The sequence below is a fragment of the Panicum virgatum genome, chromosome 2N (genome assembly GCF_016808335.1).
Source record: "Panicum virgatum strain AP13 chromosome 2N, P.virgatum_v5, whole genome shotgun sequence".
Lineage (NCBI taxonomy): Eukaryota > Viridiplantae > Streptophyta > Magnoliopsida > Poales > Poaceae > Panicum > Panicum virgatum.
In genome coordinates, this window is record NC_053146.1 from 39,666,355 (window position 1) to 39,679,973 (window position 13,619).

General features: G+C 44.8%; 1 protein-coding gene across 1 annotated transcript; it reads right to left on the reverse strand.

Moving 5' to 3' along the window:
- Positions 1 to 7,074: 7,074 nt before the first annotated feature.
- On the reverse strand, positions 7,075 to 10,805 carry LOC120658831 (ent-kaur-16-ene synthase, chloroplastic-like). Its single transcript, XM_039936991.1, has 11 exons — positions 10,437 to 10,805; positions 10,150 to 10,330; positions 9,819 to 10,030; positions 9,611 to 9,731; positions 9,204 to 9,301; positions 8,899 to 9,116; positions 8,711 to 8,826; positions 8,529 to 8,624; positions 8,213 to 8,428; positions 7,971 to 8,112; positions 7,075 to 7,870 (listed from the first exon to the last, which is right to left on the reverse strand). Exons 1-11 carry the CDS (start codon positions 10,636 to 10,638, stop codon positions 7,268 to 7,270), a joined length of 2,205 nt encoding a protein of 734 aa, XP_039792925.1. The 5' UTR covers positions 10,639 to 10,805; the 3' UTR covers positions 7,075 to 7,267.
- Between the last annotated feature and the right edge of the window lie 2,814 nt (positions 10,806 to 13,619).

Below are 13,619 nucleotides of genomic sequence, written 5' to 3' on the forward strand. Positions count from 1 at the left end.
ACAAGGCCAAGAAGCGGGAGAAGGCCTTCCTGGCGCAGCTCAGCAACCTCGATAAGAGCTCCGACACCGACCGCTCTTCTTCACCGACATCCGACGACGACGACAAGAAGAAGAAGAAGCAGGACAAGGAAGCCACCGGCTTCATCGGCCTTTGCTTGGCGGCCGGTCGGCGCAAGAGCTTCTGCACCATGGCGAGCGAAGCCGATGGTGCTCGTGTGTCTTCGGGTGGACATGCTACACCGACGCACTCCGGCTCTTCTCCTGGATCCGAGAGTGATTCAGAGGTAAACTCCACGATCGACCTGCTTGATACAGAGGTTAGGGAGTTGTACGCCGCTCTCGATAACCAGAAGAGGCTGCTTAAGGAAGCAGCTAGAGAGCGTAGAAAGCTTAGTGCTGAGCTGGCTTGTGCTAGGGAGAAATCTAGTGAGGATGAGTGCGCTGGCTGCATATCTCACATGAATGATCTTGTTGCTCTCTGTGCCAAGCATGATGAGAATGTTGCAAACTTAGATGTTGCTAAGACTTCGCTTTCTGACGTGTCTCACGAGCTAGCCAAGGCCAAGCATGAGCTTGAACTTGTCAAGGACGCTCCCATTGTTAGTAATGTGCTTGAATGCGATGAGTGTCCTATCTTCAAGTCTGATCTAGCTTCTTTGCAGTCTAAGTTTGCTACTGTTATTTGTGAACTAGAGGAGCTTAGATCTAGGCCTACTTTGCTTGGCGCTTGTAAGCTTTGTCCCACGCTTAGGTTGGAGCTAGAGGAGAAGAATGCGTTGATCAAGTCTTTTGGAAAGACTAAGGTCGTAGAGTCTAGCCCACCTATTGACTGCTCTGTTTGCCCTGGTTTGATTGCTGATTTAGATAGTCTTGCGGTAGAGAAAGCCAACTTAGAGAATGAGAATACCTATCTTAGGGGGATTCTGAGTTGGGTTTCTAGCAGTGAGCCGCAGTTGGGCATGATGATTAAGCAGTTCAAGCGTGGTGATGGGTTTGGGGTCGGTTACACATACACAAAGTCAGACTTTGACAGGTTGTATGGTAAGATTGGCAAGGCTGCTGGAAACACTGCTAGCACGAGCACACAGCCTTCGCTTGTTGACCCGCGAATGGTGTGCTTAAAGAACCACCTAAAGCACCTCCGCAGAAGCAGGTTTGGGTTCCGAAGCCCAATGAGCTGAGGAATTCCCTCGACACGCTCCCTGCTGCCACAGCCCAGGTTGCCCAGAAGAAGGGGACTGCTCCTCCCCGTCCGCAGGCTAGGCCTCCACCTCCCAAGCGTGAGGTGAGGTACCACTGTGAGTTCTGTGACAGGGAAGGTCACCTGGAGGAGTTTTGCTTCAGGAGGAAGCGGGCTGTGAGGCGAGAGCAGGAGAGACGGAATGCGGACATGTACTCTGCTCGGGTGCATGGTCCTTCTCGGCGTGGTGATAGGCGAGATGTTAGGGCGCGCCGTGTAGGTGGAGGTCAGGGAGATGGTGGTGGTTACCGTGCTCCAGTGGGTGGTCGCTTTGCCGGTCGTGCTCCTGGTCGTTTTCAGTACGGCAATGGACCACGGGACCGAGGCTTTGGAAGAGGTTTTGAGGCTCCACGTCTTCCTCGCGGTAGTGCTCGTCAGTCACACGGTAGACGGGACAGGGGATACGCTTTACCTGACTTTGCTTACCCTTCTGTAGAGCAAATGGCTCGTCACTGGTTTGCTTCTCACTTTGCTAACCCCAGTGTCGAGACGTTTGCTCCTCCTTTGTCTCGATGGTGATGCAGGTTGGAGGCCTGGAGAACAAGTGCACCATGGATCTTGGTCTTATGCGGGTTTGATCAAGACTTGATGGTTCTCCAAGGCTGATGGATAGCCCATGGTGGCTGTTGTATCCTCTGTACATTTGAGTTTGTCTTTTGAGTTCTTTGTACATTTTCTGCGTGTGACTTGTTGTAGATTCTACATCTCTACTTGCTTTGCTTGCTAGGTCTGTACTTGTGCTATGGTGGACTAGCCACTCTGTATGCTAGTTTTTGTGGTTTTCATCTTGTCTTGACTCTTGCTAGCTCAGGGTGTGTGCTTTGTCCAGTCCCCTCATGCTTGTGTAGCTTTTGCTCCTTAGGTCTGGTTGCTAGCTCAAGTATCTTCTTCATATAGTCTTGCTGCCTTGGTTCATGTTGTTGAGTGCCTTTAGATTATTCTAGGGATATCTTTTGTCTTGAAATGTTCTAGAGTGTCTTTTGGTATACCCTTGCATGTGGCTTGACTAACACCTAACCATTTGCTTGAGTCTTGCTCTGGATCTTTGATGTTTGCTATCTTCTTGTGTCCTAGCTTCTCTTGTGCTAGGTATCACTTGTTGAGGGGGAGCTCTACCTCAGGTGCCGATGATGATCCAGAGTTACTGCGCCGGCTGCAGGCTCCGTCCCCTTCTGCTTCGACTACCTCAGCTCAGGAGGACGATCCAGTACCACTACTTCCACTTCGATCGATCACCTCTACACGAACCTGTTCGAGCAGAAGGTGGACCCGCTGAGGACGCAGGGGAGGTGACCTCGAGCTTGCTATGCTCTAGGTCCAGCGGGATCTTCATTGAGGTATGTGAGCGTTCGGCTTGTACGTTTTCCTCTCAGGATGGACTTGTGGTTTTCTGATTGTTGCCTTTTCCATGGTACTCAGTTGGATCCATTTGGTCTAGTCCTGTGTGTCTTTGAGCCGTTGTATTTGCTGAATTTTTTAGTTGCTTAGTTTTTGGCTTGTCTTTGTCTTTCTCTTAGTTTTAGGTTTGGTTAGTTGCATTGTGCATATGCATTGTACATGTTTGCATTTTGCATTGCTTCACTGCACTGGCATTCTTGTATACACTGTTATGATCTTCTAGTGCTTGCTAGTGTAGTTTCTTAGACTTGATCATGTATAGCTTGCTCCACAGTATATGTCATATCATCTGAGTTAAGCTTTTTGATTTGAAAAATCTGAAAACATGGTCATCCTGTCTTGGCTACTAGTATGATATGATGTATTGATGTGCTTTGCTATCTCATTCATGCCAGTGTGGCTTGTATTCTTTGACATGAGCTAAAATTGTTAAATTTGTTCAAAATATGTCTGAAATGAAATGAAAAGATCCAGGTGGGATTGCTTGTCGCACTGATCGAGCTTTCGGGACGGCTCACATAGCACTAGTGAGAACCCGGGCAAGGCTGTGCATGACTGAAGCGAGTGCCTTAAGCTTCTGACTGCCTTTGGCATAGGCTTGGCCTCGTTGCTAAGTAAAGCATGACAAGCTTTCAACCCCTGGCAAACTCACTTGCTTGATAAGTTTTGATATGCATAATTAATTCGTGATAAAATATAATGGCTGTTTTGGATCACCTTGTATGAGTTTGACTAGCACTGCTTTCTTTCTCCTACTTGCTGTTGCTAGATCATGGGTGATGCTTTTTTATTTTGATGAACTGAACTTGCTAGCTCTAGACTTGATTGATATATCCTGTTGAGCTAGATTCAGTTCCTGTTTATGAAGCACACTTGCCTGTCACTTGATGATCATATCCTTGTATGCCTGAATGTTTCACGTACACCCTCTGCACAGCATTCATATCATAGCATGCTTTGATGGGGAGTAGGCATTCAGGTTGAGCATTTTGGGGGAGTTTGAGCTTTTGCATGCTCTTGCATCGGTTGTGTTGAGCCTTTGCCTCTTTCTGGAGGAACCGGTGCTTTGCCATTGCATGACTGTGTTGAGCCCTGCCTCTTTCTTGAGGGGTCATGCTTTGTTGATCGGTTGCGTAGAGCCGTTGCCTATGTCTTTGGGGACAAATTTTTGGCTTTGGTTTGTCTCATTCCGTGTGATCCTTCTTGACTTTTCTTTGGCTTTTGATCATTTGGATGAGATTTTCGGGTTTTTGCAGTTCAAACCATTTCTTTGTGCTTGATTCGTGTCAAGTCACTCATCAAGGGGGAGAAATACATTGGTCTGCTTGGTGATGAGTGATTGACAACGCTTGTCAAAATTGGTTTGAGTGTTTTGCTTCTTGGGTCTTTCGAAGATGTCCTTTGACTACTTGGCGGCGTTGAGCTGTGATCCTTTTCTTTGGGAGCCAAGCAGTCTTTTTGTGGAGTCTTCTAGCATTGGTCTGCTTGGTGATGAGTGATTGACAACGCTTGTCGAAATTGGTTTGAGTGTTTTGCTTCTTGGGTCTTTCGAAGATGTCCTTTGACTCCTTGGCGGCGTTGAGCTGTGATCCTTTTCTTTGGGAGCCAAGCAGTCTTTCTGTGGAGTCTTCTAGATCCTTGCTAATGTCGAGTGGCCTTGTTCTTGGCTTTTATCTGGCTTTTGGGCACTCGCTTGGGTTGTTCTTGCTTTCATGTCATCTTTTCGACAATGCACTCATCAAGGGGGAGATTGAGAGGTCAAGTTGACAAGTACCTTGACCTCATATATTGTGATGAGTGATTGTCGTGATGACTTGGAGGTTTTGGCGTGTTAGCTTGATTTTGGCTTGTGTTTGTGTCAGGCTAACCGCTGTGTATGCGTTTTGTTTATGTTCTTGTGTTTCCTTCTTCAGTGCCCGTGTGGAGCGTTAGGTGTTGACAGGTGGTCAACCCTGTCAACACGTGGAGTGGACTAACCATGGTGTAGTCGCGACTCTGTGGAGATTGCGCTGTGCGCTTGGTCTTTGGATTGCAGGTACACGGGCATCGAGTGTCGACGGGGAGCTGCCGTGGAGGTGCTGTGGCCGATGGACCGTGCGGTGGACGGCGGTGAAGGGCAGCTGGGACCGGAGCTCGGACTGGGCGGCAGCTGTGGCGTCCACTCCTGGATCGAGGGCGCAAGCGGCGACGGAAGGCGGGTTTCTTGGTTTGCGCCACAAAACCAAGGAGGCGGACGGCGGTTGAAGATGCCAAGTCGTGGAGGCACGGGCGTCGGTCTCGGGACTGACGGAGGCGACGGGCATCGACGGCGTCTAGGGCCTCGCTGCGGGCGAGGAGGTGACGGGCGTCGGGCGGCGTCTAGGGCCGTCAGAAGGCCAAGGCGGGAACGACGTCTAGGGCCATGGCGTGGAGGCGGGAATCTTCCCGCGCGTGAGGTTTTGGCAGTTTTCTCAAAACCGGCCACTTACCCGGGTTTCACGGACCCTCCAAAACCGCGGACTGGATCTTCATCAAGATGGCGGCATCGTGGAGAAGACTTTGTTCCGAAGAAAGAACCTCGGCCGTCGGATGAGATCGTGTACAGGGGGTGCTGCAGGCCAACCGGTCTGACCGGTCCAGCGTACCGGTCTGACCGGTCCCGCGGGTATAAATACCCCTTCACTTGTGTTAGGTCAAGTGTGGCTTTTGTATTTCGTCCGTGAATTGTTCTATCTCCCAGGCCGCCGCCCCTGTGTTCCTCTCCCCTGTTCTTCTCTTTAGAGTAGATTTAGTCCATGGATTGTTGAGATCTTGTGTTGGATTTGTTTGGAAAAGGAGGCCCTATCCTCCTCGTGCCCTCAGGGCTTTTGAATCTGATGAGTTCACTCTTGTGTGCTGAGTTCTCGTCCTCCCCCTCCTCTTTCGCGCTTTGGACTTGAACTCTCCTCTTTTGGTGTGTTTAGTGTTTGGAGGAGACAAGTTCATTGATTCGTGATTTGCTGGACTCTTTGTGGCGATTCTGATCTCTCTAGCCAAGTGCTAAATCCCCTGGAATCGCGAGTGCACCCGAATTGCTGTTCTTGAGTTCTTGAGAAAACCCCAATCCACTTTGATCTTTTCTTGATTTTCCACGATCCGTTAATCTTCTGGGAAAGATCTCTTGGGGATATGTTCATGGAATAGTTGTGAAGGTATCCTCCAAGTTTCGTTGGATTTGAAGGTCGTTTGCTCAAGATTCATCGTTTGGAGGTTGTTTTTCGAGCTGTCTGGAAAGGACAGGTCTGACCGGTGTGTCGTACCGGTCTGACCGGTGGCTCCTACTGGTCTGACCGGTATCCTGAACCGGTCTGACCGGTCCCTGCAGTTCAGTTCAGTTCAGTTTTTCTTCCGCGCAGCTTCCTAGGGCATTTTGTAAAGAGATAGCTAGTCCATAGCTATTCTATCATATCCTAGGTTTGAGGGCTTGTGGTGATTTTCGGGATATAGGCCGATGGATCGATTTCGAAAGAAATTTTTGATCGGCTCCCATTCACCCCCTCTGGTCGCCGGCTTCGGTCCCTCTGGTCGTAGGCATTCTATTTCTTCTTGCATAACCCAATTTTGCTTGGCTTGGATGTGGTGGTGGAGGAAGACGATAACCTGGTTACAACTTGACAACATGGAGTAACAGATGACAGGCGGCAAGCATTGAGTGCGGCGGCAAAATTTGTTTCCGAGATGGTCAAAGGTGTGATGGGAATTCATAAAAAGGGGAAGAGATTTAGATGTATTTCAGCAATGTGAAAACCACTGGGTGGTGATTGTTTATAGGTTAATACAATGGGGGCACCAATGCAATACTCATAAACGGTAAGGGAGACATTGTTGGTGGCCAATGCTAAATGGTATGAACATATGGATGATGCCTTATGCTGTCCAGGTCTCTATGAGCATATATACCAGGAGTTTTATTAATTCTATTTCATTCTCGTTTCTCAACTGGGTGCTCATACTAATAGTTTAATAGTTGCACCTAAAAAATGTTTAATATTTTTTTTTGGTCTTGGGTGCCCATACTAACGACTAATCCTGCTGCAGTATCAATTGAGATATATAAGCTTCAGTGACTTGCTTTAAGAAGATAAAGGAAGTAAGTTAAACTTTTGAGTTATGGTGTACGCAAAATTTGGCATAAACAATCATTTTTGAAGTAGCGGAGGATTAAAGAGATGAATAAAGAAATTAAGTCTTGCAATGTAGTGTTCCATTTTTGTTGTTTTATAAAAGCATATGCAAGGGGCAAGCTGTCTTGGATTATAAATAGAGAAGATATATGGTTCCATCGTCAGACGGAACCCGCTTTCATGTCTTTTTCCATTAATTTGTTGCCCATCATCAAAACTACTTATAGTCCTATTCAATGGAAATGAAAGTAGCTTAGAAGACCAGAAACATATACGACTCCTTTCGTTTTTTAATTTTTTTTTCGTTTAAGACAACAATTTTAGTTCAAAAATGAACTAAAGTTGTTGTCCTAAAAGTCAGGAATTTAAGAATGGGGGAGTAATAGATTATCTATACAACAATGCATCTCTCTGTTGTTTTCATTCTTGACACGACATCGTCCCACCAATACAAAGTAGAAACTGCATATAGATTGTAGAAAGTGTTTCACACCAGTGCTGAAGAATACCCTCTTTTCTTGCGGGGTGGAAGCATTACCTCTTTATTAAGTGGCTCATGAACCACCGCATTCACCGCCGCCACCAATTCTTGCGGCATGCCAAAGCCGTCTCCCTGCGAGTAGAACCGTTGTCCTATTCTGTAGGTATTCCAGAAAATGTCCCTGCACAGCCTAGGAATTGGACCCCCATCCCTAAGCACCAGCCGCAACAGCTCCCTCTGAGAGTCAGCAATGGCCTCACAAATGCCCGTCTTGGCAGTTTCGATGGACGCTGGTGACATCGACAGGTCGCTAACACGTGCTTTCAGCAGGACGCTGTTGATGCATCCGTGAGTCATCTCCTTTTTGTAAGTGCCCAGATCGTTCAGGAAGCGAACGCTGGTACGCATATGTCTAAGCAGATCCTTGTACTCCGAACTCCTTATCATGCCTTCCGAAAGCTTTGGTCCGACCAAGTACAACGATGGGGCAACGATAGCACCCAATGCAATGCTTACTTCGGCGGCACACATGTACTCTTGCATGGTCGGTACGTGCCTTTCCCGTGTCCACTCTTGCTCGATCATGTACGCCCTCACCACATCGGACCACTGTATGGAAGAATAGGGATAACACATAGTCGCGTCGTTGCTTATAATGAAAGTTATAATGAGGAATGGTGAAATGGGGTCAAATTAATGAAAGCCTTACAACTTCAGCAATGTGGCACATGATGCTCCGGTTCTGTATCTCTTCTGCCTTTGCCCCTATTTGGCTGTTGGTGCTGTAAACTGCATAAAATAAAGCTTCTACGTTCTCAGAGCAGAACCCAACCTCTTCATGTGCGTCCCATCTGCACCATATAAGAAAATACAAGTACTTAACACCGTCTCTGCTTCCCTTTCCACACTGCTATATATATAACTCAAAGTTATTTAGGATTAGTATTGTACTTTTCAATTAGTGCAACAAGGTTCTTTAACTCTTCTATAGATCCTTGGTTTTCGAAGAAGTCATCAACTACCGTCGTAAGAATACTATTCTTCATCCACGCAATGCTGGCGTCATATAGTTCAGGAGCAAACACAGTGGAAGCCATGAAGACAAAGACATCCAGTGGCATAACTCTGGCGAACTTGAGCTGGTGCAATCCAATCTCTTCCGCCCATCTGTTTCAGACAATTTGCTTCACGTTATAGAACCTAGAAGAGTTTTGCATTCTTGTATTGATATGAGAAGAACATGGAGAACAAATAATTTCATATACACCTCTTAATGCAAGCAAGTTCTTCCTGGTATACCGATTGGGAGGAACGGAACTCTTCAATGGCTAATGTTAGAAAACGTTCATCTGAGTGAGGTGCCCTGGTTCACATTCATTGTACGATTGTTCAAATCAAGATTGATAGTCCACAATAGCAAAAACATTTTTCTTATTTTTAAAACCTCACATGAATGCTGATTTTCGCATCTGGACATGCTTGATGTCGTATCGCTCTATGGTCCACTTCTGCTGAGCTGGTTCCAATGTGCCAGGGTAGAATGGGAATTTAAGACCATACTCTCCCTGAAGTATAAAATGTTAAGAAGTAATCAAATGTGAATCAAGCAAAGTGAAGTGCCCTACTATGTTTGCCACCTCTTGGAGCGTTCGTGATCCTTGAAATTTCCTGGAGCAAAATTGCTGGTTCAGCAGTTTTCTTGTACATGATTCAATATTGTCCAGAGACCACTCGTCTTCAAATATGCGTATCCGTGAAGCTTTGTATAATTCAAGCAAAGCCTTTGCATTGTTTACATCATCACTTACTGAACTGTTGAACCTTAAAACCTGGTGAGCAAGGTGAGAAAGTGCATCTGCAAAGGGCGTTTAAGGATAATTTGTTAGCATTTAATTGTAAGTCACAGAAACATGAACCGCTACATTTCAGGACCGAAAAGTACCAGATGAGATGTCATATCCATGCACGCGCAGGATGCGGAATGCCATTGCGCAAGTCTCCATGTCCATTATGATCTCTTCATCCTTTTCCAACCAGGATCTGCCAATCCGGAGAGGCCAAATTAGATAAGTAATCCTCCGTTCTTACATTGTTGTCACTATTGACGTTCTGAGTTACATTTGATCTTTTATCTTACTGGAAAATATTAGTTCAATTATGTAAAGTTATGGAGTTATTATGTTTCAATTTTCTTCAGTGATAAAATAAATCATAACAAAGTATATGATAATTTTTATTGAAAAACATATATGGTCAAATGTAATTTAATCAATGGTAACAACAGTTTAAAAATGGAAGGAATATAATCTAAGCCATAACTCTCAATATATACATGATAAGAGTTAATACCTGTATACCATATTCACTATGTGTTTTATCTCTGAAGGAAAATGGTGGGCAATTCCAATCTTTTCAAGGGTGTCTACCAAGCAAAGTTGGGAATATATGTCCATTGGATACACAGTTGGAACTGCACGAAACTATTGACGCATGAGAACCTATATGTGCCGTCCAATGCCCTATGATTATTTGTCATTGCAGAGGTCAAGGGGCATACCTGAGCTGCTACACTTTTCTGCAAGGAAATCCAAGTACATGAGAGAACCAGGATCTTGGGTGTGGATTGCTGCAGCAGCAGTTGCAGCAGGCGAGTTAAATAAGGATCCATTCTTTCTTTGATACATCAGGGCCTGATTTATTTCTTGCATGTCTCCTAATCCTTCTGCTACATATGCCATATAATAACCATTTCGTCTAGAAGCCTCAACACTGTCGTGCCTAGATATGCATGATGTTAGTTATTTGTTCCAAAAAATGTAAAAAATTGTCAAGCAAGACATAATGGGTGCCAGAAACTAAGAAACTGTGAAGTTTCCACATTGTCTAACCTTAATAATTCCATTTCTCGAAGTCCTGATACCCAATCAATATCAGATTCACTAAGCGGAAATTCCAAGCCCATATCTATACCGATCGTTATCATTCTTGGGAAGATGAGGTTGAACCCTACGGGTGAAAAACAGTTCTCATCCTTTATCCTGGAATAATTTTCTCTGATAAAATGGAGCCCTGAAATAACATAGTTTCATGCTAATTCAATCATCAAAGGGTGGCGCTGGGAATATATTCGAAGCCCCAGATGAATACAAATGTTGGGTAACTAAAATGCTTATACCTTTCATGATCTGCTCATTCCCGATGCTCCATCTCTTGAGGGCAAGAATGCAAGCCGTTGTTGAGGTGATGGCATCCTTGCCAAGCAAACTCAGGTCGAGGTTGCCAAGGCCCCAAGAACCATCATCGTTTTGGTTTTGTTGGATCCACTGCACAAATTGTGGAAACCGTGGTGTCTGAGGAGAGCCTTGCGCTGGTACCATACTAACCCAAGCCGTGTCATAGGTTGATGGACACTGTTTGGTGAGTAGGAGCTTCTCCGTTATTCCATTCTCCAAATTCCTTTTTTGCCGGTGTGGTAAGCTGTCCGTTGAGGTGCATGCCTCAGTACAAAGGGAGCGTTTCGGGCCTTGATACACATCCTCGGTGAATGCTGTTTGAGAATATAACGTATACATCATTTGCACGTTAATTATCCTGAACGCATAAAGATACAGTGCATCATTGCAAAAAAAAGAAAGAAAGATACAGTGCATCATATACCTTATGAATATAACCATATATATTTCTTGTAAGTAATAATGTTGAACATATATTTGTTGTTTTTATTTGTTCACACAAAACCACCAATACTTCGGGTTTATAGTCCCAAAACCACGAAATACGTTGTACATTTGGCATACCCTCCAATATTTTGGGTTGTAGTTTCACAAAAACAACTTGGGTTGTAGTTTCACAAAGACACCAACCTTTTTAGTTTCAAGTATTGAATTTGTATGTGCCCATATGTTAGATGCTGCAGAGGCCATGCTTGCCAATTCAGCGGAGTCTGCGCCATATGTTTTCAGTCGATTTATATCCTACTCCCTCCATCCCATTGTAAATCGTTTTAGGGTTCACCACGGAGACTAAGGAGAAGTGAAAAAGGTTGGTGTGCAGAAACAAGGAGAGAGATAGATATAGAGATGTATTAGAAAGAGAAAAATGTGCATTGGGACGTGAGGTGACATATAAATTGGGAAAACTGTGTGAGTGTTTTTTTAGCCGAACCGTGTGAGTGTAAAGATGACATATTATAAGAGACGGAGGGAATATTCGCTTAGGCTTCATTTGGAACGCGGGAATTTTTCCTGTTCCTGATTTTTATCCTGTGAAATTGAACTGACGAATTCCTGCGTTCCAAACGCACCCTTTAAAAGCTTATTCCTTCTCGTTTTGCCCAACTTTGTTTCAGAAAAAAAAAATACAACTCGATACTGGAGGTAGGTACTAGCATTTTAGAAACGGTTACACACAAAGACGTATTACATGGCCTGGCCGTTGCTCTCACTTAACGATAAACTTTTGGTCATAAATATTACTCCCTCCATATTAAACTAAATCTTATTCTAAACGACAACAATAAAAATACGGAGGGAATACTATGAATCAACATGTGATTTTTTTTAGATAATGGAACAAAGTTTCCGGCCTCTTCACCGCAGAGGTGGACACAGCCGAACGAACCAACATGTGATGGGAAACAAAAGTAGAACGCCTATATTTTGTTATCATCTCAAATAAACCTATATAACTAATTTAGGATATACTTCTGGTATACAAGACTTGATTTTACCTGGAGGACGTTGCCGATGTCTCATGTTCACGTGTTGCTTTTGTTTCTGACCGGCCGGCCGGAGCACTGCGAGCAGCTGCTGTTTGGCCGCCATCAAGATCCGCTCCCGGCCTCTCTTACTCGTTTCGTTCAGAGTGAGTATGGATGGAGACGATTAGATGAGTTACAACCAATAGCTAGCCATGTATTTATGCTGTTCCACAGGTTCCTGCTCCGGGATACGTATCGTTATGTTTATTCGACCACTGTGCACGGCTTGGCAATTACCAGAGTAAAATACTAAATGGTGCTGTTGGTCTTTGTTCAGCATTCCACATGTGCACTTAGCAAACAAATAGATCCACTTGGGCAACTAAAGCATAGACACTCTTGTTTTATTGACTAAAATCTAGCTAAACCGTCAAAAATATATAAAGCACTGGTGGTTATGCGTGTGTCAGCCCACTTGTGCATGACACGCCATGCCACCTTTAAAACAAAAACACAAACATGCCGCATCTGCTACACACTCTCTAACCAACCCGTCCCACAACCAACGCTTAAATATGCTTTGCCCCTGCTGCCATTTTTTAAGCCTGCAAGTCATTTGGCTTATTTTGCCGACACCGTCCTTGTCTTTTACCCATGAGTCGCGGGGGCTGCTATACCGAATGCAGATTTAGTAAATCAATTGGCTCCCGTCGGTTTCCTTTTTTGCTATGCTGCAAATGGCAAAACAAGATTTTCAGGGTCCTTATAGCAGCCTGGTGCATCTGGAAAGCGAGGAATCGCTTCATTTTTGACGCACTACAGCCCTCTTTCGAAGCTTGGTGGCACATGTTCAAAGAAGAGCTTACTTTTTTTTTTGAATTATTACAAAGAAGAGCTTACTTGGCACACCTTAAAGTTCTCCGCTGAAAGGAAGTCTGATGAAGTGCTTGTGTGGCTTGGCTTGTTGTAATTTTCTTTCCTTCTTTCTGTTGTTTTCCTTTTTCTTTTTTTGTTTCTTTGCCTCAGGTAAGGATCTCTTTCTTGTACTTTGGACCTTGGGTCTTTTCTTTAATGAAAATTTTCTGTGGGAATCTCCCCCAATGTTTTCTTTCAAAAAAAAAAAGACGTAACCCCGGAATTTGCTAGGCCCACTAGACGTTCGGATTGGGCCCGCTGCCGATGCTGGAAGCTCGATATCGTCAGAAGACTCGAATTAACCCTGGAAGTTAGATGTTAGAATTAGACTCGAATGAGGTTCCCAAATATGTAAAGTCTGGAGAGATCCCGCCGAAGGGAGTATGCCACCCTCCGTCTCCTTGACTATAATGCCCGACAATCCTCCTTGCTTGGTCCTTGTATTGCCATTAACATACTAATATTCTATTTTCATTCATCCTCAAGCACGTTAAACGTGGGTTGTTGTCAGGTATCTTTCAGCTGACCTCGGAAACCGGAACATTTGAGCTCGTTACAAAACGGCATCGTTTTGCCACTAGCTGCCGTTCCAAAATGGCATCTTTTCAGCTTGGTACCGTCCAATTCTCGATTGCTGAAACCGAGATCAAAAGTCACGGTCATGAGCACCGGGTAAAATAACCGGTGCCTTAGGCTGGTATTTTTGGCAAAAAATGGTTTACCGGGATTCGAACTCAGATCTAT